Source organism: Pleurodeles waltl, chromosome 6 (assembly GCF_031143425.1).
Source record: "Pleurodeles waltl isolate 20211129_DDA chromosome 6, aPleWal1.hap1.20221129, whole genome shotgun sequence".
Lineage (NCBI taxonomy): Eukaryota > Metazoa > Chordata > Amphibia > Caudata > Salamandridae > Pleurodeles > Pleurodeles waltl.
In genome coordinates this window covers 602308346-602333699 of record NC_090445.1, presented here as the reverse complement: position 1 = coordinate 602333699, position 25354 = coordinate 602308346, and the positions used below count along the sequence as shown (strand labels likewise).

The 25354-nt window shown below is 45.9% G+C and overlaps 1 protein-coding gene across 2 annotated transcripts in view; it reads right to left on the bottom strand.

Moving 5' to 3' along the window:
- Positions 1 to 9046: 9046 nt before the first annotated feature.
- BAK1 (BCL2 antagonist/killer 1) overlaps positions 9047 to 25354 on the bottom strand; it is a 168109-nt gene continuing 151801 nt past the window's right edge. For both annotated transcript variants that reach the window (XM_069238859.1, XM_069238860.1), the window contains exon 6: positions 9047 to 23806. In XM_069238859.1, coding sequence (XP_069094960.1) covers positions 23702 to 23806 — 105 coding nt within the window. In that variant the 3' untranslated portion in view covers positions 9047 to 23701. The remainder of the gene's footprint in view (positions 23807 to 25354) is intronic.

The following is a 25354-nucleotide window of genomic DNA, read 5'->3' as shown; positions in this document are numbered from 1 at the left end:
ATTAATAACAGTTGATATTCCGGCGCACCATGACCTTTCAGTCATGAATAACCACACCAGTTTATTAAAAGTTAGTGAATTTATTTCCCTATATTAACAAAGCTAGCACAATGTATATGAGTTTCAAAACCAAATTATATATGTATATGAACATTACTAGCTGTCCATAGCGGCGGAAGAAACGCAATCTACGCAAAATCTGAATAATGATACATTCAGTTATGGCAATACAAATCACTAATATGACTAACTGTATTTGACTAATTTCATACATTGGTCAGCATAACAAGATTTCAAATGAGCATGGTACATCGAATGAATACCTCGACTAACCTCTAATTAGCATTGGAATGTGGGGCTTCATGCAAAACAAATTTAGTCAACACAAATTTGGAAAACTTCTAGCTTAGGCCCTATCAAAATAGCAGTTGGTACCTAAAAGGAAAAACACAATGCATAATACAATTATCTTTTCATATTTACCAAATACAATCAGCATTCAAGAAAAGTCTTCGTCCTTCAGGTACCGGTTCGATCAGCATGGGGCAGATTTAAAAGGGACAAAGTTAAGGGCAAGCTTCCTTGCAGCGGCAAGGAGAATGGGGCAAAGTTACTGCATGGGCAAGATGGGGCAAATCAAAGTTTAAGTCTCTAGGGTGAGAATTCTTAAAGTCTCTTTCTCTCAGATAGAGAAAAGGGCATCAGGGTGTCGTCCAAAATGGAGTCTGGCATCTGGCTTCAAATTGGCATCAAGGAAAATGGCTGACTTCTCTTTGTCCAGTGGGTTTAAGTAAGAAACATTCCAAATTCTGCAGGGTCTTCCATTGGAGGGTTCATAGGTTGGCTTCAAATTGTCCAATGAAATTTGTCTTTTTACTAGCGCTCATTTATACATGCATTGTCCTTGGAGCCTTGGAACACAAGTTGCAACATGGTTTGCCAATTATTTTTGGAATCTGTACCTTCATTGTCCGCACCTGCAGAGACTGACCTTGTATCAAAGGGGATGAAACCGGCCTAGTACGAAACCTTGAAGATAAGTGCATTAGTCATCTCTACTAGAAAAATACAACTTCAAGCAAGAATATATGTTTCATTAGTTCAAGGAAAAGCCACGCAGTTAGAATTTGAGACCAGGCAACTAGGCCAAAGACTCTACTAAATTTAAGCCAAGCAAAACAGTTTCAAATAAGAAATCATGACATACACTTGCAATTATGTCGGATTACTACATTTTTCAATTCTTCATGATTAATAAAGCTAGTTTATAACGATGGCGAACTACCCCGAGGGCACAATTTTCCTCATACATTATTTTCTTTACTAAAATCACACTACATCATATGCTTTTGGTTACATGGTATATGAATATATGTTGGACCCTCTTTTTCTGCGTCATCACCACTATGTTCTATGATGACTTGTGGTACTATACCTCTCGGACACACCAACTGTCACAAGTTCCTTGACTGTACTGTACCTTCTCAACTGCTGTACAAAATATTTTAAAAACCATGGCTTTTAAAAAGTGGCTCTGTGCACATGACTTCTCTCTCATTTTTCTACTTTTTCATAAAAAAGACGAACTTTGTGATCTTTTCTGTGGTGTTGATTCTTTGCACTGTATCAACTAATGTGCTTTCAAAGAAGGCTGATGCTGCCTGCTGGTTCATCTGTGCTCCTATGAATATTTTACTAAATTGTCGTTTAGTAGAGCAGTCTTAATGCCCCTTGCATGTAGGTAGAAGGGACTCATTACTTAATCATTTTGGAGGTTTTCTACAGTGAGCCTGTTTTACATAAAACAATGTCTGCAATGTTCATTGGTTATTGTCAATTTATCTTTATTAGTAGTTCATGGTGCCACTTTACACTATGTTCGGCCATGATTCTCTCTGCACCTGAACCTATAGACAATGCCTTACTCAGGCTGTGTGACATTGCTTCTTTCCCAACTCTGACTGGGCAGTCTCAGGATGCTGTAGTATGTTGAGTTGAGTTTCAAATGGTCAAGATCATTCCACATTCTGGAAAGGAATGGGAGCCTCAGAGTAAAGCTAACTGTAAAGAATTTGAAGCAGACAATGAAATAAAATCTGTCACAGGAGCAAAATTACTGAAGCAATATGTTGATGCAGGGAAGAATTTTGAGAATACAAACTTGCACGTAGGTGGCTGGGGTTTGATAAAGAATCCAAAGAGAGTGCAGAAGGGCATATCAACATTTTGATCGCCAATTCAAGTGAGAAGGATAAAGTAAGGTTCAGTTCTTCTTGATAGTAAAGGCTGGTGGAACAAAATAAACCCTGTTCGTATTTAAAAACAACAAGCATGGTTAATAGCAGGTCGTACTGATGATAATGCAGAAAATAATGACTGGCCTTATTGGTTGCAGCCGCAGTCAAGGGAAGCAACCTTAAATTCAGAGGTAATGCAAACAGGTAAGCCAGTTTTCTCAAGACTTGTTTTTTTTCCAAGATATTAACAATGGCACTTCTATTAAAGCTCTGTACTTTGGCAACCTTCTCAAGAAGCACAAAATTGCACGGTAGGCGAACTGGAGAAGATAAAGTGTGAAATTTGTCAAAGGAAAACACCAAGCAAACTCAATGATTATATATTGTTTTAAGTAAAGTTAACTTGGCTTCATACGTGCGTTGAAATCTTTAAAGCATTTTAAAGATAAGACATAAGGTATATTTACTGACAGTGTATCATTTTATGTGTAGCATCTTTTTTTTTTTTTTATACAGTAATCATAAGTTCTGCATTTTTTTGTTTTTGAAAGGGGAAAGGTGTAGTCTGTTGGTGTTGTGTTTCAAATAGTCAAGTTCATTGCACATTCCGGAATGGAATGGGAGCAGGAGTGCTCCTAAGCGCTGCCCAGTCCCCTCCAGTTGTAGGGATGCTCCAGATGTACAAATACACCTTTTAACCCAGTCTCCGGTATTGATTATGATATATATTGGCAATGACGAGGAGTACAAAAGAATCCAAGCACCGACTTTCTGCTGCCCGCAGTGACGACTGAGATGGAGGATGTCCCATTGACTGCCTGCTGATGAAAACTGAAAAAGGACTCAGGACGCCAGTCTGGCATTATAAAAAAAGAACAGGAACTTCATAAAAAAAACAAAATTCATAATGAAGTTTGTGGGAATTTTCAGCAAAACATGCCGCACATACTGAGAACATTACATCAGAACAGGATGAGGGCAGTGACTCTGCTAGACAGAGCAGCAGAGGTCACAATAGTTCACCAGAATCTTCAAGAGTTTCTGGATCCGAAAGCAACTGACTATATGGAAGTTAAAATTCCAGATCAGTGTGTTGCCTCTCCTGACTGTGTGTATCAATCAATCAATCATTGGATTTATAAAGCGCACTACGTACCCTTGAGGGTTTCAAGGCGCTGGGGGTGGGGGGAAGCAGGTGTTACTGGTCGAAGAGCCAGGTCTTGAGAAGTCTTCTGAAGGTGAGTAGGTCTTGAGTGTGTCGCAGGTTGGTGAGGAGGGTGTTCCAGGTTTTGGCGGCGAGGTATGAGAAGGATCTGCCGCCGGAGGTCTTTCTTCGGATGCGGGTGACGACGGCGAGGGCAAGGCCAGAGGAGCGGAGCTGATGGGTGGGGGTGTAGAAGCTGAGTCTGTTGTTTAGGTAGGCTGGTCCGGTGTCGTGGAGCGCTTTGTGAGCGTGGGTAAGAAGCTTGAAAGTGATCCTCTTGTCCACGGGGAGCCTCAGAGGTTTCTCAGTTGGTGGGAGATGTGGCTGTGGCGGGGTACGTTGAGGATCAGTCGGGCGGAGGCGTTTTGGATGCGTTGGAGGCATAGTAGGTCTTTTGTTGGGATGCCTTTGTAGAGTGCGTTGCCATAGTCCAGCCTGCTGCTGACGAGGGCCTGTGTCACTGTTCTTCTTGTTTCTGTCGGGATCCATTTGTAGATTCTGCAGAGCATGCGGAGTGTGTTATAGCAAAAGGAGGAAACTGCGTTGACCTGTTTAGACAAGGTGAGGGAGGAGTCGAGGATGAAGCCCAGGTTACGAGCGTGGTCGGTCGGTGTCGGTGGGGTTCCTAGTGCAGTGGGCCACTAGGAGTCGTCCCAGGCGGAGGGGGTGGATCCGAGGATGAGGACCTCTGTCTTGTCTGAGTTCAGTTTCCGACGGCTGTTTCTCATCCATTAGGCAATGGATTTCATTCCCTCGTGGAGGTTGGTTTTGGCGGTGCGCGGGTCTTTGGTGAGTGAGAGGATGAGCTGGGTGTCTTCGGCGCAGGTGAGAATGTTGAGGTTGTGTTGTCGGGCCACTTGTGAGAGGGGGGGCCATGTAGATGTTGAACAGCGTCAGGCTGAGGGATGAGCGCTGGGGGACGCCGCAGATGATGTCGGTGGCTTCGGAGCGGAAGGGAGGGAGGCGGACTCTCTGGGTTCTGCCGGAGAGGAATGAGATGATCCAGTCGAGGGCTTTTCCTTGAATTCCGGTTTCGTGGAGGCGTGATTCCAGGGTGCAGTGGCAGACTGTGTCAAAGGCGGCAGATAGGTCCAGGAGGATGAGGGCTGATGTTTCGACGTTGTCCATTTGGCGTCTGATGTCGTCTGTGGCGGCGAGAAGGGCGGTTTCGGTGCTGTGGTTTCGTCTGAAGCCTGACTGGGAGGGGTCTAGGATGCCGTTGTCTTCGAGGTGGCTGGTTAGTTATGTGTTGATGATTTTTTCAATCACCTTTGCTGGGTAGGGGAGCAGGAAGATCGGTTGGAAGTTCTTGGTCTTTGGGGTCTGCTTTGGGCGTCTTGAGGAGGGGCCGGATTTTTGTAGTGTTTCCATTTTTCAGGGAATGTCGCTGTTTCAAAGGAGATGTTGATGACCTTCCGTAGTTGGGGGGCGATGGTGGAGTAGGCTTTGTTGTATATGTGGTGGGGGCAGGGGTCTGGCGGAGATCCTGAGTGGATGGAGTTCATGATCTTGCATGTCTGTGTGTTGTTCACGTTGGTCCAGGAGGTCAGGTGGTTTGCACAGGTGGAGTGTTCGGGGGTGGGGTCTGGCATGGGAGTGGCGTCAAAACTGTTGTGGATGTCGATGATCTTCCGGTGGAAGAAGGTGGACAGTGCGTTCCAGAGTTCTTGGGATGGAGGGATGTCATTGATGTTGGCGCTGGGGTTGGAGAGTTCTTTCACGATGCTGAAGAGCTCTTTGCTGTTGTGTGCGTAGTTGTCCAGGCGGTCTTTGAAGTGGAATCGTTTGGCTTGTCTGATGAGTTGGTGGTGCTTGCAGGTGGCATCCTTGTGGGCTATGAGGCTGTCAGGTGTGCGTTTGAGGAGCCATTCCTTTTTTAGCTTCCGGCAGTCGTGTTTGGAATTTAGGAGCTCGTCAGTGAACCAGGTGGCTTTTCTTCTGGCTTGGTTGACGGTGGTTTTTTTGAGTGGCGCGAGGGTGTTGGCGCAGTCGTTGATCCACAGGGTGAGGTTGTTGGCGGCGGTGTCTGGGTCGGTGGAGACGGGGGTGGGTTCTGGACGAGGGCGTTGGTAAGCTGGTTACTTTCCCTGTTGTGCGTCTCAAAAAATAAGTGCCAGTCCCCAAAATTAGTGCTTGTGGCATCCACAAGTTCAAAATAAGTATTGGTATCACCATGCTTTTGGAATAAGAACATTAAATTAACTGGTGGTGTATACGAAGGGAGTTCCAGCATCGGCGGGGTGGTTGTTGGGTGCGATTGTGCTCAGTATGTTTTTTGTAGTGGAGGTGGTTAGTTTCGGTCTTTGTTGGTTTCGTTGTTCTGTCGCAGGTGAATCTGCAAGTGTGGCATGCGAAGGGTCCATGGGTGTTCCTTGGTGAGGACTGAGAGCATGCTGTGGTGAGGCCGGGGTTGAGGACGTTGAGTTGGTCGGCCGTGTAGCGGCGTCTGGAGGTGCAGGGGTCTTGCGGACCAGGGGGGGGGTGGCGCTGGGCACGGTCCAGGTGCGGACGGGCGCAGACGGGCATGCCTTTGGTGCGCCAGCTGCGTGGCCGCGCCACGGCTGCCATAAGAGGAGGGGAGGGTGGGAGTGGCAGCTGGGAGGCGGGAGGGCTTGTCCTATGAGGGGTAGGGGGGTGGGGCCGCAGGGGACACAGCGGCGGGAAAAGGGAAGAGGAAAACGGTGAGAGAACGAGGGGGAGGCGGGAGGGGCCACAGGGGACGCAGCAGCGGGAAAAGGGAAGAGGAAAACAGTAAGAGAACGAGGGGGGAGGCGGGAAGGGCTGCAGGGGACGCACAGGCGGGAAAAGGAAAGAGGAAAACGGTGAGAGAACGAGGGGGGAGGCGGGAGGGGCCGCAGGGGACGTAGCGGTGGGAAAAGGGAAGAGGAAGACGGTGAGAGAAGGAGGGGGGAGGTGGGAGGAGACGCAGGAGACGCAGCAGCAGAAAAAGGGAAGAGGAAGACGGTGAGAGAACGAGGGGGAAAGCAGGAGGGGCCGCAGGGGACGCAGCGGCGGGGAAGCAAAAAAAGCAGCAAGGAAACGGGAAAGGTGGTAGCGCGGAGGCGGAGTGGGGAGCTACCTACCTGCAAGCATAAGTTCATATAAATTGAATATACAAATTGAGTGGTGCATAAAACTCGCAATTAAAGTAATTTTCAGGGAGACTAACACTTAGGGCCTGATTTAAATCTTGGGGGAAGGGAATTCTCCATCACAAATGTGACGGATAGCCCATCCACATTATTAGGATCCCATTACAGCCTATAGGGATCGTAATACAGTGGATGGGTTATCTGTCACGTTTGTGACGGAGTATTCCATCCACAGAGATCTAAGGCAGGCCCTCAGTTATGATATTCTCTTAGCTGCAAAGGATTAGCCTCCACAGTTTGTTAGAATTCTCCCACAAGGGGAAGGCATAATATTACCATCTTTCTCTGTCCTAGTTCCTGAAGAAGTTGAACAAGCGTATGCTGCAGAATGTGCCCTTGCATAAGCCTCTGCACTATACCACAACCATATGGGCTGGGATAAAGATAAACCTTATCATATAGTACCCATAACGTCCAGCCCACAAGTGCAACCTCAATACCCAATTAAACATGAAGCAAAAGCTTCTGTGAGGGAAATTATTTCACAGCTTGAGTACCAAGGAGTAATTGAACCCTGTGTATCTCCCGTAAACAACCCTTTCTTTCCAGTAGCTAAGCCGGATCACTCCTACAGAACAGACTTAGATTACAGACATTTAAACAGGCACACATGCACATTTGCAATCCAAAATTTACACAGTATGGCTTTAATGAACAATATTGTCCATAAAAATACAACACAACTCTGGATATTTTCAAAGCAGTGTAATAACTGCTTTTTCCACGCTCAGGTCTCAGCACTGTTTTTGGTCGGCTCCCTGAGGCGTATAAGAACAGCCACGTGATTTATAGAAACTTTATTAATTTGTTAATATCAATTTTCTAAGCAGATGCACCTGCTGAGGAAGCTTTGCAGACCCCCAGAGGTCCCCGGACCACAGGTTAGGACCCACTAAAGTAGACTATGTTTTTGACCCTACACTATGAACAAGAATGCTCCATGCCCACCAACATATTGCCTCCTGATCAGTATACATATAATTATATATACTGATGGTTCCGCACAACCTGCTATACGCACCAAGCACCACATCTCTGTGGCTAGCGCAACTGTATATGGAGTGATGAGGGATGGAGAGTTCCACCCTCAGCAGACTTTTAAGCAGTCCTTAAGGGATTGCACCACACAACTGGTTGAACTCAAAGCTTTGATTCTGGCTCTAGAAAGTACGAATCATGATTTCCCCACTTTTATAGTGTGTTTTTCATATTACTGTGTCTGGTCTTTCAATGAAACCTAGCATTATTGGTACCTAAATAGATTCAGAGATTCAAAAGAGAATACTATAAAGCATAAAGTGCTTTGGGGAAAGAGGCAGAACTCAAACACAGTCTACCACAGGCTCATGTAATTCATGCATTATCACCAATGTGTTGGAGTACATGTTGTAGGGAATTCACTGGCTGATGAAGCAGCGAATCTGCAGTTAAGACTGCTATAGTAGCTGTGATTACTCATACGAGGGCAGATGAAGAAATTATGTCTGCCATGGCACTTCTTTACATAAAGCATATCCAGCAAAATATTCCTACCACTTAAATGCCCAAAAGAAGTGGTTTCAAATGGTCAAGTTCATTCCCCATTCTGGAATGGAATGGGAGCATTAGAAGTCTTTCCAGCAATGTTAAGTCAGTTGCTATTTGCTCCTGAGCGCTGCCAGTTCCTCTCCAATCATTGGTGTTTTCCAGATAACCAAATAAACCTTTTTAAACACGCTTCAGTACTGATTACGACAGACAGGTTGCGATTTGACTCTGTATGTAGAATATTTCTGGAGGGTGACCTTATGTAATAATCCTGCTTATTAAGAATTGAATTGACAAAATAATGTTTTTGCTATTTGTGATGATAAACCTACATGGTTTGAACTTTGGATCTCGTCTTGTGTAGGTTTTCTTTATTTGCCTTGCAGCCTTCTTCCTTTGGGACTCACAGTACAAAGCATCAACATATGCCCCTCCTGTTGTTAGAGTTTTAGAGTTTGAATTTATATTGACAAGACAAACCTGCTATACACATTGGTTGCATAATGGCAGTGTTTGAAAATGTGATTGCTTGTTGTATATAACTTATCTTGTGTTCGATTTTAAAAAGATTCCTGTGGCAGAGGGATATCAGGCTCAAATGACAGGTCCACCAAGCACTCATATGCAGGTATACATGAACATATATCTTACCCTGTGTTCAGCTTCTCACCAATGAGCAACATTCTCCAAGCTCTGGGTCCAATGTGCCTGGATCCTGATCTGTAGTGCTCCTGAAGAGATAATAACAGCACATACTGACCCACATTGTGACCAGGGCTAGGTGGGTGATGGATTTCAGTGCGAGGTGCGTGATGGTTTTCAGTGTATAGTCAGTATTGTGGGCCGGGCTGTTTGATTTTAAGTTGAGGTGAACATGAAAACTCAAGAAAACGCTTTTTTAAACAAAAAAAGATAATGCCAGACTCTAAAAATTCACAACTTTTATTTCCCAATACACGTTTTATTTGGTGAGAAAATGAATTCATAAAAAACACAAACCAAATGGAATCCATGTGTATATCTTTACCACAAGTGGGTATGAACATAGTGAAGGAGTAAAGGATAAAGTTGCATAGCAGAACACCTTACAAGTCCTTTCTTAACCGGAGATTCAGGCTCCCTCTCCCCCATAGTGACCACCGGTGCATATCTGCCGGATTATCAGTTGACTCCATGTAACCAGTGAGACAATTTTTAAGTCACTGAGCTGTCCTCTTTCTGCTACATTTTAGTACTTTAGTCTAATTGGAATGAAGACTACGCTATCCAGGACACATTCGTTTATTTATTGAGATCCCAGGGTTGATGCATGGTGATCTAGGTGGCATGGAGTAATATTCTGTGGCTGCGCAACTGTCACCTTTAACCCCACACCTTAAAGGGACAAATCCAAAAATAATCAATGTTAGTTACTAACAACCTTTTCCCCTAAAATAATGCCACTATTGTCTTTAGTTTTCTGTACACTAGGCAAATATATTTAATCGAGAAATACAACGTTTGATTGGTTTGAGAACAGCCTTCTACATGTAGGTTTGCTGCATTATGTTCAAGCCTCACCCTTAGAAAACAGTATTTACCTTTCACAAGAACCAGGCACTAGATGTTTAAACTGGGGTAGTTGTCTAGGGCCCAAATGATGATACACAGAGACACAATCACAGTATTGTTTGCTGTGGGACAGGTGTTGTTGCCTTTTAAGTCAAATAGAATATATTTGAATCACAATCACGAGGTGCACCTTTCCACCCCCTGTGGGTTTCAGCTCTACAAAGCTCCAGCCTCCTTTAACTCTATCACTGTTACAGATCTAGTTGAACCTTTGGCAACAAAGATACCTCTAAAGAACTCTTTCAGAAATGTGTACAAGCAAACATATTTGTGCTACCTAATTACATTGTTTATACCTACATGATATCTACAGTATGGGTGTTTGTTTATACCGGGGTTAAATCCCTGGAAGTGAGTACAATTTTTATTTTTCGAGTGGAGGTTGTGAAGCAATGTAGCAAAGCAAATCTTTTTTCTGTTGCATCTTGTGTGCAATCATATAGCCGTGACATCAATTGATATTACCCATGCTGGGCTTCATTATTCTGAAAGCATACACTGCATCACACTGACTAGTTCCAAGCAGGATGAATGACATGTGGTACTTGAAGATTAGTACGAAATTTTGGCCAAGAGCAGTGTGTTTAATGAGGCACTGCTTTATAGGAGTTTCTCTTGGCACATGCCTAGCAACAGTGGATGTTATGTGCTGTAAAGGACAGCTAGGCCTACATAGACTCACCAATGACTTCCTGCTCTTGCTACATAGACTATGATTTAATAATATCATCCCACCTCAGGTGATAGATACTGTTTGAGGTTTCAATTCCAATTGGGAGTGGTAAAGTGAAATGTCTGCTTACCACAAGCCCTCTTCTTTGGTGCAAACAACTGATGAAGTGGTGCTTATAAAGAAACTGTATTTTCTACTACTCAGATGTCTGGTATCATAATGGCAAGCTGCAGGGCTCTCAAAGCATGTCCAATACAACACACTGAAGCACTTTAAGCATAATGAAATATTCGGCTGTCAGAGCCACCTTACATACGCTTTCAAATGGAAATAAAAAATAAATACTAATTGTCAGCATGCCCTGGTCTATTATAGAAGCACTAAAAACAGAACTCACAGAATGCAAAGTAACCCTTCCTAGAAACCAGGACAAGACAAATGTGCACCTAATAATACACGGGAAGATGGCAATTCTAACATTTTAAAAATACGCGTTAAGCATTCTAGCAAGTATAGGGAGTATGCTTGAGGAGGAAATCTCTTAGCGTCTGAAGCGTCACAGTGTCAATATTAACCCTGAGAAAAATCTGCTTTTTAACAAAACTATTAAAAAACAGTTTACAGTGCGCCTGTTATGTCTGTGATAACCGTGACAACATGCTGCAAAAACGGCGTAAATCTAAATCGCAGTGAAGAATTGAAACAGAACAGGTCTGTACCTGCACTGACATTAGACTACATCCAGGATTCAACTCCAAAAGTAAATTAAGGTAGAACACAAACTGCACTTTAGAAGTTAACAAGCAGTGAACCACACCTTGAGGCACCAGTGAGGCACCACCGCCATCACCTCTGTTCTGCTGTATAATACCCGCACTTCCTAAATCACCATTCACATATACTTGCAGCACACATCTTTTCACTGCATACTAATCTCCAAAGCACAGCACCGCCCGTTTGTCAAGAAACCCCTCCATAGTATTTATCACAAATGGTTACACAAGCAGAAAAGCTGATTGTCTTTGAGCAACAACGTCTTTCTGAAAGCTGGATTAGAAGGTTGGGAGCTACCGCGTGTTGGAGTGCCTCCCCGACATCTCTAAGAAGTGAATCCGAACTGCTCACGCCCTCAGCACCCACTAACACCTGATCAGGCACCTAAGTCATGTCTGTCCTGCCGGCCCACCAACATTTCAATAACAAGCAGGTCTGGTTCTGCTTGCTGATGCAGAACTAGCAGGTATCACACTGGGGGGGCCCGCGGAGAGAGAGACTCATTCTAGTCTCTCCGCGGGCCTGTTCGGGAGGACAGGAAGTGACGCGGACGCGCCGGATTGGTCCTCAGGTAAGTGGGGGTGGGTTTAGCAGAGGGATTAAAAGGGGGTGGAGGGGTGGGGTCGGCCTTTTCCGGGCCGACCTAGTGGGAAGGGTGATTTGAGGAAGGAGTTTCTGCAGGTACTGAGGCAAGTGCGGTTTTTTGGGGGGTTAGAGCCAGGGACAGGGGCGGCCTAATTGCATTTAATTTTAGGTCTAGGGCGGGAGGCAGATTTAGTTGCGCGCGGGAGGGAGGGTGGGCGCGCCAGTACACGCGAGGCCCGGAGGCCTTAATGCGCCCCTGGGGCGTGGCCCCAGCGGCTTTTTGAAAGTGCGCAGAGGCATTTTCTGCCCCGGCGCGTACGGGCCACAATTTAGCAGGAACGCGGAGGCTTTACAGCCCCCGGCGCCTAATTATAGCACAAGGGGCTACGCGAGGCCGAGCGGCCTACACGCACATGAAGCGGCAAGGGCACCCCCGGTAATAAAATATAACGAAGACAGGCGGAATGCGCTGTCATAGTGCATTTCATTTGGAAAGACAGAACATTCCAAGCGCCGGTGGCACGAGCCAAGTTGGGCATTAGGAGGCTAGGCCTCGGGGGGGCCCCACAGTGCACGGCGCCTGGGCGGGCCCGATACTACAGTGACCCCTTACACCAATTTTTTCCGCGTGCAGCCACTGCAAACAGCAGGGGGCCACAGCAAAGCAGGGCCCACAAACAAGTGCCACATCACATTGGGCACACTGCGGAGAGGGGCGCGCCTATAAAGAGCAGGCCAGGAGACAAGAGCAGGCACAGTGCAACACAGGTTGGGAGGGGGGGCATTACAGTAAGACAGGCCATGCAGAGGAGCATTTGAGGACACGGCAGCGCCATGTCAGCAGGCCATGACACAGAGGCTGTCAGGGCCGCGCTCCGCGTTTTAGGCGAAGCCGGCCGGGCGGATTTGCTCAGGCCTGGGGTCCTGGAACAGGCCTGGATTGGAATGACCAGGCCCACACGGGCTGCGTCAAGCAGGGTGGAGGCGGCGATCGCTGCATGCGAGTCGCAGGATTCAGAAGGGGACAAGGATGAAATCCCGGCCAGGCAGGAACAGGTACCAGAAGTGCGGATGGGGACTCCGAACACACTCAGCCCTTTAATTTTCAGCGGGGAAACGCGGGGCACACAGGACCCGGGCACAGGGAACGCAGGGGCAGGCGGCGCAGGCACCCCAGCTGGTAGTTCTCAAGGCGGGGCAGATGATAATGCGTCAGGACAGGCCCTGGGTTACAAGGGGTGGGGGACGATCGGCACGCGCCGGGGCCCAGTGGTGGGCAGACCCCGCTGGACCTTTCCTGCCCCATGGATGGGGCTAACCAACCAAGTGGTTACGAGGCCCCTGCCAGAAAGCGAGGCAAATACGCAGGAAAAACCAAGGGGGGGCAGGCAGACCCAAGCCAACTCTGAGGCAGGCGAGACTACCAAAACTCAAGACAACGGAGGAGGCCGGGGTGAGGGAATCCTCAGGCCCAGTCGCGCCAGGAACATGGAACCAGATAGATGCATGGGACTTGGAAGTCAGAATTCGCGAGCAGCGCAGGGTTGTGGCAGAAACCGAGGCCAGGTGGGCACAGTTGTGTACGGACAGGGAGGAAGCGGGCACCTGGCGTGACGAGAACAAAAGGGGTAGGGAAGCCGCAGACATGACGGGTCCCCAGCCGGAGGGGTCAGGTGCAGGAAGCTGGGTTTGAATACCGCAGATGGACGGGGGTAGGGGTCAGGAGGCTCGTGCGGCCAAAGGGCAGGTCAGCACTGAAAGTCCCAGTGGCGCATACGGCCACATGGGGAGAGGCTACGCGAGGCCAGCATTGGAGGCTGGCAAGAGAAGGGGGATGCCAACTGGGCGCAACAAGGCCCAAACACGTTGGTCCGAAGCACTAGAGGGGTCTGCGGCGGCCTTCTCTACTTCGTGGGAACGTGGGTACCACAACGATGGCGCGTGCCATGCGGGTCAAGGGCCAACAGAAACACTGGCAACAAAATCACAGGGACATGTTGAAAATAAGGATGAGTGGGTAGGCGAGGAGGAATTGATTTTAGACTATGAGGAAGATGGGGATGATTGGGAAGATGGAGAGATACGAGATGTGGAGGTGAGCGGTGTTAAAAGGGGGGTGGGCGTGGACGCAAGTGCGGGGCAACCCCTGCCTCTGCCTTTGTTTTTCAGGACAACGTCACGGCCGAAGGGCCGGCCGGATTGTGGCAAACAAGGACACATGGCAGAGCCATGAGGAGAGCACTGCATAACTTGGGGGAGACGGTCGGAGGTAAGGGGAGATGGTGGTCAGTGTGGGGTGACAGGGGGGAGGTTCCAAAGGCTGCATGCACCAGTAAATCCATAGGCGTAGGAGAAGGGTCAGTGTGGGAGACTCCAGGTGTAGATCCAGCACAGAAGGGGGACGTGACCACGGGCAAGAAAGTGGCATCCATCACGGTCACATCGATAAGTAGTCAGGCGGCGGGAGGAGACGCGAATACGGAAGATAAGGAAGGGGGAGCCCAGAAGAAGCGTCTCCCGTATATGGGTTTGGCTATGCCCCTGGGCTCCCACGTCGCAGAAAAGACTAAGATGAGGTTATGGAAACATGAATACGTAGATGTTTTTAGGCTACTGCACAGGGACATACAGGCCAAAGAAGGATCTAAGGAGGAGGAATGGGAGTTAGCGCGCAAGCCCAGGGTTCCTATCACTATGGACAATTGGACGTCCGCATTCCTGATTTTTGCCAGTATATATTGTGAAAAATATCCAGACAGGGCTATTGCCCTTTTCAAATATATGGTCATCATTAGGAAGGCCCAGATGCACTTTGGAGGTTTCGCATGGCTGAGCTATGACGAGGAGTTTAGGGCACGGGTGAGCGTAAATCCTGAAAAGCCATGGGGAGACGTAGACCCGGAGTTATGGATGCAATGGATGGCATCAGCACAGGCATCGGCGTCCACTCATATGGCGAGTGGCCTGCCAGTAACATATAAGCCTTTTCAGGCACGCCCCGCCTCGGGAGGGGAGGGCATTGATACAAAGACGCCAGTGTCCAACACGGGGGCTTGTTGGAACTTCAACAAAGGTTTCTGCTCACGGGCTCAGTGCAGGTTTAAACATGATTGCTCCAAGTGCGGGCCGTCATCCAGTCATTCAGTGCTTCTCCCTTAACAGTCCCGAAGAACAATGGAGGGCAGCAAGAGGTAGAGGCTCACAAGGAACTCCTGCTCCGAAAGGGGCCTACACCAGTTAGATTAGAAGCCTTGCTACCTTGGTTGCACAGGTACCCAGATGCGGATAAGGCTCGACAATTGGAATGGGGTTTTAAGGAAGGTTTTAGGGTAGGTTACCAAGGTCCTCGGCAGAGGAGGTGGGCAGACAATTTACGGTCTGCTAAAGAACAGCCCCAGGTAGTGCAGAACAAATTGGCGAAGGAAGTAGCACTGAGGAGAATAGTGGGTCCATTTTTCGATTGGCCAACTGATCAATTGATGATATAGGGGTGGTACCCAAAAAAGTGCTGGGTGAGTTTCGTTTGATACATCATCTGTCATGGCCTGAACGGGCGTCGGTAAACGATTTTATCGCACAAGAGGACATTAAGGTAATTTACGCCTCGGTGGATGATGCAGTGAAGTTAGTTTTGAGGTGCGGGATAAAATCGGAAATGGCTAAATGTGACATACAATCAGCCTTTCGTTTGTTACCCATTCATCCAGCAGATTTTGACCTCTTAGGCATGCAGTTGGATGGTGCTTTATACGTGGACAGAGTTCTACCCATGGGTTGCGCGATATCATGTGCTTTATTCGAAACGTTTAGCACCTTTTTACAATGGGTTTTCGTTAAGGTGAGTGGCCACAGGACGGTGACACACTATCTAGATGTTTTCCTATTTGTAGGAGTAGCTGCAACCGGAGCTTGTGGGCAGGCTCTGGCAGCCTTTCAGAGGCTAGTGATCCAGACGTGAGTGCCTTTGGCCCCAGAAAAGACAGAGGGCCCTTTAACAATTTTGACACTTTTCGGCATCGAATTGGATGCGGAAACGATGGTGGCTAGACTGCCAGCATCAAAAGTGACGGAAATATTGGAATGCCTAGCGTTTGTGCGGACACTACACAAAATGGACTTACGGATGGCACAAAAACTCCTAGGTTACCTTAATTTTGCGTGTAGGGTAGTGAGAGGAGGACGGACATTTTGTAGACGATTGGGCCTTTTCATGTCGGGGCAGTTTTACCGCATCATAGAATAAGAGTTTCCCTGACTCTGAGAGAGGACATCAAAGTATGGGAGATTTTCCTGAAAATTTTTAATGGGGTACCAATGTCTTGTAGTGACTCGGACACGGTCTGGCAGGTTCAAATATTTTCAGATGCGGCAGGGGCGTCTGGCTTCGACATCTACTGGGACGGGAGGTGGTGTGCTGAACCATGGCCCTGTCAATGGCTACAGCAGGGGAGGAGCATTGCCTTCCTCTAATTCTTTCCACTACTAGTGGCACTGACGGTCTGGGGTCGGGAGCTGGCCAACAGGACGGTTGTTTTTCAGGTAGACAACATGACAGTAGTGGAACTGGTTAACAGACAGAGGGCTAGGGATCTCAGAGTTTTGAGTTTATTACGACAGTTTATGTTACAATGTTTATCTCTCAATGTTATCTTTAAAGCTGCGCACATACCGGGGGTTTACAACGAGATTGCAGACTCCCTATCTCGTTCACAGTGGCGGCGTTTTCGCGAGTTGGCACCAGGAGCGGAACGGAACAAGACTACGGTCCCAGCAGACATTTGGGAGTGGGGGGCATGATGATCTCGGGGCTGGTGGAGATGTCTTTAGCGGTATCTACGCGGCGAAGTTACAGGCTGGCATGGTTGGAGTTTCAATCTTTTGAGGTTTTTGGGGGCAATTTTTGGGCACAAGGATTGCAGGAGTTGGAGGCACGGGCTTTACGCTTTGTGCTGTTTTTGATTAAAGGCGGGCCTATCCCCTGCCACAATAGGAGGGAAGTTAGCAGGTGTATCATTCTATGGGAAACTTTTCTTTGGTACAGACCCGGCTCGCAACGATTTATTAGGTAGAATGTTGAAAGGTTGGGACAGGGTCAGAGCCCAGGTGACAAGTAGGGCGAGGGAACCTATTACTTTTAAGATACTGCGAGAGCTTTTGCACGTTTTGCCGGTATGTTGTGTAGACGAGTATGAAGTAGGTCTTTTTAGGCTGTGCATGGTTTGGATGTTTTTCTGCGCTTTTAGGGTATCAGAATTGTTGGGCGTAGGAAACCAAGTTGGGGTGAAAATGAAGGAGGTTTGCATGCATCAGGAAAGGTTGGGGATATGGCTCAGGCGGTCCAAAACGGACCAGTTAGGTAAAGGGAAATGGATATGGTTGGAACCAGGTGGAGACGATCTAGCATGCCCGGTGAAAGAGTGGTTGGTTTTCAGACAAAAGTTGAGAGTGGCCGGGGAAACAGGGGTTTTCGTGCATGCTTCAGGCAAGAAAATTACTAGCTACCAGTTGCTGCAAGTTCTGAGGATGACACTCGGACGAACGGGGAGACGAGCAGGGGATTTCGGTACGCATTCCTTCAGGATTGGGGCAGCTACAACGGCAGCTCATTTGGGTTGGGACTGGGCCAAGATCAAAGCGATGGGTAGATGGAAAACTAGATGCTGTGAACGTTATGTTAGGCCTTGAGGAAATATAGGTTGGGGGGGGGGGGTTTAGTAGTCCACACGTTTGTTACAGTTTTTTTTTTTATTTGCAGGATGTGTGGCCGGGCCGCGGAAGGATAAGACGGTGACATGGCTGGTCGGTCACTCATTCGTTTACTGGCCGGCGAAATTTGCAGAAAAGCAAATTTACGGCAGATCATTGGGACTGCCCAGCAGACACCAAGAAGTGTGTTGGTGTGGAAAGATCTCAGCCCAGAAAGATCCCAGCCCAGCCATGGTGTCTGCTGGGATGGGAGTTTACTTCCATTTGTCACGATGAACCTACCGCAGTGGGGATGTCCGGACTTACTACTGATACATTTGGGGGAAAATGATTTGGTGAAGCAATCGGGGCTTACATTGATTCAATTCATGCAGAAGGATTTGGAGCTACTAAAGCAAAATAAAGTTATGCAGGACATGCCTGGTATGGACAGAATTTGTACCCAGACGGGTATGGAGAGGGGCAATGAACCATGGGGCCATTGAGCAGGCTCAGAAAAAGTTGAACAGAGCAATGAGGGTATTCTGCTGGGCACAGGGGATCAAGGTATTGAGACATGAAGACATTAAGGAACAAGAGGGGTCATTGTACAGAGAGGATGGTGTGCATTTATCGCAATTGGGAAATGCGTATTATTTGACGGAGTTGAGGTTGATGCTGGAGAACCTATGGGGAGAGAATCTGTGGATCAGGAAATAAGAGGAAAGACAGTACGTAAACGAGTGGTTCACGGGGTGGGGCAGCAAAACGCCTCGTGGGTTTTGCTGTTTGGCAGGAAATGGGGGAGAGCCAGATGCAGGCTTGTCCCCCTTCCAGGGGGAAAAACGATTGCATGAAAGGAATAGGGGAGTGCCTAGGGGAGGAGACTTGAAGAGAGCCATAGGAAGAGAGAGTGAAGGGCATAGGGAAGCTCCAAATTTAAAGTTGGGCAAAGGGAGTTATACAGTTAAAAGTTATTGATGTTTATGTTTAAATCCTGTCCTAAATAAATTACCTTTTACACCAGCTATGAGTGTCACTGTATGTGTGTCCCGAACAGCTCTTACTTCTATAGTTATCGATATGCTGTGTTAACACAAAGGTAATCGGAAGTTACAGGTGAATTGGGGAGTGCTGCACCTGGAAGTGCCCTTGACAGCACTCAGGGGTACACTGTAAAACAAGGTAATGCCACACCAGACCATTTAATTGCAAATTAAAAAGTAGCAGACAAACGCTTATGAATTTAAGGATTAAATATTTTCCTTGCTAATTCGCAAGAGCTCCCAGGCTCCCAGTTCCTCTAGCATATTTCCCATCCCCATACACCGTTCTCCCACGAGTAATAATTCCTGATTGGTGCTACAGTACTTATAATAACATTGTATAGTCTGTGTTAAATACATGATTGCGTTTCTGTCCTACACTGTTTCTGTTAATACATCACTGGCTGTTACAATACATATTTACGGATGGCAGCAGTTGTTCTATGACCATGATTAAAGGAAAGAAGTAAAGGCAGCCCTGCAGCCAAGATGAGCACTTATACCTGATGCAAACACTATTCAGAGAACTGAGTGAGACTGTAGACCACATTGAGATATAAAAGTAAAAGCAAAGGATTGACAACCCTTTGGGGAGAATGAGACTCCTGCTAATGCATGACAAGTTCGATGCAGCGGAAATATGATATTATATTTTATCCTGTTATATTTACACAGCAGATGTCAAATGATTATACCTAAAGAGGGTGTACTAGGTTCATGCTTAGTTCCCTTAAGACCACTGGCAAGAGGCAACTTCATGGCACAAGGTTTTCCTTACAGCAGTGGCCAATTAACAGGCATTCACAGGTGGCATTGAACTATGGCTACTTTAGTCTTGGAACAGTTCTCCCCCCAAAACAATTCTGTTTGAAAATCTTTCTACACCATATGAGTGGCATCACAAACTGTCTAATTTATAGAAAAATAAGTGCCAGTGCCCAAAGTTTGGCTCAGACGTCCACCATCAGTACTGGTATGCCAAATACCAAGGCTGTATAGTCTGGAATCCACTACATGCCTATTTAATCAACTACCAGACTCTTGCTGCCCTTTCATATTACTCTTGCAGGTTCCTGTTTTCTCCCTTTGTGATGGTTTTTGGGTTTTCTCTTTCTCCTTCTTTCCCTGTTGTGCATCTCAAAAAATAAGTGCCGATCCCCATAATTAGTGCTTGTGGCATCCACAAGTTCAAAATAAGTAATGGTATCACCATGCTTTTGAAATAAGAACATATTAAATTAACTGGTGGTGTATATGCATACAAAGGGGGCACCATGAGGGCAAGGAGCTATCTGTCAGCATGAGCAGGCAAACCAGCGCCAAGACCTTTGGAATGAAGGTACAAGCAGACAATGCTTGTATCAAGCACATGGGCGAGATAACCATTGGGTGCAGCGTTGGAGAATAGTGGGTGAGGAAACCACCCATTTTCATTCAGAACGAGTGGTGTTTGGTGTTGTAGTCTAGCTCATGGATAGGTGAAGGCTTGGAAGGAGAGTGTAGTTTTCAGCAGGTTCATAGCTTGATTGTTGGTCAGACAGGAGGTAGAACATTGCACATGTGGAGGGCATCAAAAGGACAGGTGAGTTAAGGAATGACACTGGCATAGTTGTGAAATCCTGCTAAGCAGTTCAGACTAAGTCGGGTAAATAGATTTCTGAGTTCGAGATCACAGAGACTTTAAAAATGGATTACATACCTCCGCCTAACCGTTGTCATAATGACTTATCTGGAACTTTTCTGGTTATAGATATTCTAACAGTTATACACAGTGCCCCATATCCGCTACCACCATTTCACATGGGGTTCCATGAAACTATCTAAGAACTGCCTATCCCAAAGCAGCTTTCATTTTCTTGACTATATAAAAGGAGTAATAGCCACATGAACACCCAATAAACATTTGTTTAGAGACAGAAGAGAAAATAATCCTGATCCACCTACACCTTTCAACTTTAAAACATATTTGAATTCGAAGAGGAGTATCAAGCAACGTAAAGCGCCTTTCTACAATCAATTAATGTGTAACAATACGAAAACTATATAGTATGACACATTTTTTTTAAATCGCAGTCAAACTAACATACAAAAAAGAAAAAACTGTTACTAGTTTACTTGTAATCTTGTGGGGGGCAGTGATATAACCTAATATTTGATGGACTACTTTTTCTTGAGCAGTGTGAGTTCGAATGCAGATGGATATCTTCACAAACAATTTAAAATAAATCATAGGCATTGGAGGGTGGCCTGTTAATTCAAAGTGCTGGCAGACCTTTAGCTGAGAATACTGTGACATTTTTTAGATCCCTGCAAAATGCCAAGAAATCCATACCTAGTTCTCATGAAAAGTAGTTATAATTGTTTTAGTCTTGAATATGTAGTGGCTTTCTCCCAGAACCTTCTATCGGATCTAATTAGACATATGGGTCACTGATCAGGAGCCGATTTCAGGAATTTTAAAAAGTTGGAACTCTATTGACATGTTCTAATTTTCAAGTTATAATTATTAGCTTATAACGAGAATTTCTAAATGGTAACATTGTTTTTATCTAAAACATGTTTGGGGAACGGTATTCATTATTCACAATTAAACTTTTCCATTGTATTTATTTGAAACATTTTGGGATTTCTTAAAAGGAAAGCAGGATTTTTAATTCAAGCAGAGACTGTACGGGATTCTTAACCAGGTATACACTTACTTCAAATTTATGAGATTATTATAAATAGATGTAAAAGTCGGATTTAAGATTACTATATATTTTTTTTAAATAGTTGTAATTGGAAAATATTTTATGTAATTTTAAAATTTGGTCAAGTCCATTGTTTAATTGTGTTTTTTTTTTTAAAAAGCTTGCTATTCTTGTTCAGGATATTACAAAAAGATCACTGGACATTCATGTTGAAGAGGTTAAATTTTAAAGGCGAAAAACTAAAGCTTTGAATTCTTTATTTCAATATTGTGAAATTACTTACACTTGATTACCTACACTTGATTAAATTATTTAAAAATATTTTGGACTTTTTTTGTAGAGTAAACAAATCCAACCGTTTAAAAAACGTGAGATGTTCCTTTTCACAGACACCAATGCCCAGATTTAAGAGGGCCTAGTGCCATTCCAATGCCACATTAGTGTAATTTTTTATGCTAATATGGTGCTGGAAGGCCACACATGCTGCACCATATTTACAAAGTGGCACAATGCTTGCATTGCGCCACTTTGTAACCCCCTGCGCCACATTATGCATGCGCCAGGCATAATGTATGCAAGGGGGGTGATCCGGCGCTGGGGGGGAAAAAAATGGCACAAAAAAATCTCAGAGATTTCTTTGCATCATTTTTAGCTGCATTTTTTATGCCCGCTAAGAGCAGGTGTTCAAGGGAGGCTCCCATTGTTTTCAATGGGCCTCTGGGTGCTTTGCGAATTAGCGTCAAAAGTTTTGACACCAATCCTGCAAAGGGCCGGACAAGCATAAAAAATTATGACACTAGTATCCCTGACTACTGCCATAGTGCGCTGTATTTTAAATATGGCGCACACATGGTGGCGTTAGGGGGGGCGCAAGAAACGTGGCACTGCACCATGGGCAGCGCCACTTTTAATAAGTCTGCCCCCAAATGTTTTTTAAACTAAAAATTATGCTGAACTTGCCAAAGGCAGCTTTTTTTTCCCCACACTTCAGTCTGCTCCCAGGACTAGTGAAGGTTAATAGTTTGACAAACAGACTTTTTTCCAGCAGTCACATGTGAGTTTAGGAGCTCAATAGGTCGCCAGATGGTTATAACAGTGCCCTTATTGGTGACCAGTATTAATCTCTCACATTTAGATTGCACATATCGTTCAGATTTTGGTGTATGTATTACGCAGACTGTACAGTTCCCTTTTTCATAACTTTGTCAATTGTGGATTTGTTTGCTGCCTCAAACCAGCAGCACCAATTTACTTTCAATTTTGTAAGTGCAGAGTACGAAGCTCACAATCTAGAGTATGTCATACCTAAGGCATGTCCTTTTCCCTTTGCAGTTCCATCTGTGGTGGTTATCAAGTGCCACCCTCTTGTATCTCAGCACAGTGTTAAGCGTAAACATATACTGTCCGTGGTCCTCCCTGAGCAATCACACAGTGAAGTAGTTCGTAGACCCCTTGTAGTGTGCGGAGTGGATAAAATGCTGGTCCACAAATCTCTGCCTGTGTGCTGCGATGCTAAAGCTACAGGTTGGCACTGTGAAGACTACAGTCTTCTTTACAAGGTTACCCGGAAGCCCAGCTGTCTTATTTAGAAAGTCTTTCACCTGGTACAAAATTAGCTTTGGGGCTTCCCGCCAGTATCCAGTATGGCTCTTGTATTCCAAAGGCAGCGTTTCACACAATTCGCGTTTTAGTTTGAAATAATAAAGAATGGTTTAACGGTTATAGCAGAAAAAAGGATTTGCTTGTATCTCATTAAACAAGGACATCTCCCTTACTCCGTGTCAAAGTAGAGATGCTGTTATGGGCACTTTTCTGCTCAGATTGTAATGCCCAGAATATGTATTTTTCCCCAAATGCCTTTTCCTGCTGCGAGTCTGCAACAAAGCGCATGCCTTGGTGCATGCACCATGGAAGTGCCTTGATGTTATTGCTGTCTAGGCTGTCGGACGGCGTTCATAAGCACTCTCTTGCCTCACTGTATAAGTTCTCATAGCACAACATATCACTGTCACTCACCCAAGAACAGTGTTCATCTCTCCATGGCGAGATGAGTGAATGTCCTCAGAGTGACAATCTTTTTGTAGTCTACAGAACACCTGTTCGGAGTGCCTTCCGTCTGTCCTTCCTGGTAAATAGGGAAACTGGCCACTAATTTAATACTTTAGGACGTGAATTTCAAAAGGACTGTGGCACAAGCTGGTTTGGGTGGTACTCCACAGTACGATATGTGTAGCATTGCGTGACCGCCATTCTTATACAGCCAGGACTTTTACAGTGTTAGAAAGGAATTCCCTCCGAGCTGTCGTTTGGCATTTTGAGATTTTGCTCCCATGATAGTCTTCAGGCCTGCAAGTTTCAGATGCATATGGAGCCTTTGAGCAGTGGCCATAACATAACATTAAAGGTAGGTGGATAGTTGAGGGTCATGGAAGGGAAGAGAAGGTTGGAGAGGTGCCCCCGATGCCCAGCTTGTATTTGGCATAGTGGTCTTTGCCCCCTCTTCAGAGGTCTCAGGTGTCAAGGGTGGAAGAAACGGCGTAGTACAAACTGTCCGACGAGAACCACAGCTAGTGCGGCCACCACATACTTGAAGTAGACATTATCCAGGTCCAGTGCTGCAATCTGTCGAGAAAATGTAAATGTAATGTTGTTATACCCATTTAATAGTTGGGATTAAGCAGTTGCTAAGAGCAGAAAAATAACCGGGGCACAGGCATTTGGTATGAGTTAACAAGGTTAATACATTTTCATTATCAGAGCAGGTAAGCATTTAATGGCAGTTTTGCTGGTTTCTTGGCCAACACATCACCGCACTCTCTTTCAGTTTCTTCTTGGACTACATGGGCCTTCTTATCACTAAAATAACAAAGCTACTGGGTTCGGAAGTGAAAAAAAAGTAGCTGTCCTGTTTTAAGACAATAAAAGAAACACAGATTTTACATATGCATCGACAGACTACATCTCCTGCCAGCCTCAGGTGCCACAATAAGTCCCAAAGGTTCAGTGCCGTTAATAAACCAGAGGACTGCTTAAATAAAACTAGCATTGGCAAAGCTAATAGCTCTCAAAGAGGCAAGAGCTACTGACTTTGTCAATGTTTTTTAGCCACATTGTGCAGCAGCGTGGCCACTGTGCAGCTTGGCTGAAAGTAAAGAAAATAAAAGTGCTACGACAGTCGGCGCCGCCGTGTCATAGCGTTCTTTTTCTCTTTTCTTTCAGCCATGTTGCATAGTGCCCGCGCTGATGTGCAGCATGGCTAAAACACATTGACAAAGCGAATACGTCTTGTCTCTGTGAGTCCTGGAGTGGGCCCGTTAAGGGATCCGTATCTTGTATGTTAAATACAAGATAGGCAGCCCTGGAGTGACCAGAGGCTGAAAGTGGTGCACACAGTTCTACTGTACACGATGGTCACCGCGTGTACCAGTATTAGTACAACAATAGCATTATGTACAGGTAGGAAGAAAGGTGGTACGAGGGCAGGCCAGGCACTCGTAGAACATATCTGTTATGCTGTTAAGTCGAAGGAGCCAGGATGAGTATGAAACTTAAGGCATGTGGAGCAGAGGTGTGGCGCAGAGGTGATATAAGTATTGATAAGGGAGCAAAAAGCTAAATAAAGAAGCATTTGCAATGCAACATGTCTCGCATTTCTCTGAGTTAGAGCTATTAGCAGTTGCAAACTCCCAACCGGACTTTTCTTGCCTAATTAAATGGAAAAAAAACGAGCGTGATCGCACTTCTAAACAAGCGAGATCGTGCTGCAAAAAAAGAGAAAAAGTAGTCCATAAACCGGACGGAAAACAGCGAGCTTCGTATGTTTTCAGTACTTGGTCGCTGCGCTCGAGGAGGGCTAACCACCGGAAAAGGCATGACGTATGCATGCCTTCCACTAATGAAAGCAAGCAGATTTTAAAAGGCAAGCCCACGAACCAATGAAAGACACTGACGTGACATGGACGGGGCTCGGGGCCCTTTTATAACTAGTACAGCGTCTCACAAGCGATACGCATGCGCAAGCTATGCTGGCTTGACCCCAAAAAGGGCTATGACACGGCCAGTGCTGGCCACGTCACAGCACCTTTTTAGGGGGTGGGGCAACACAGACAAAGGGACAGTAATGGTTGTGAGAGAAGAAGCAACATGAACTATGGGAGGATGGGGGCAGCA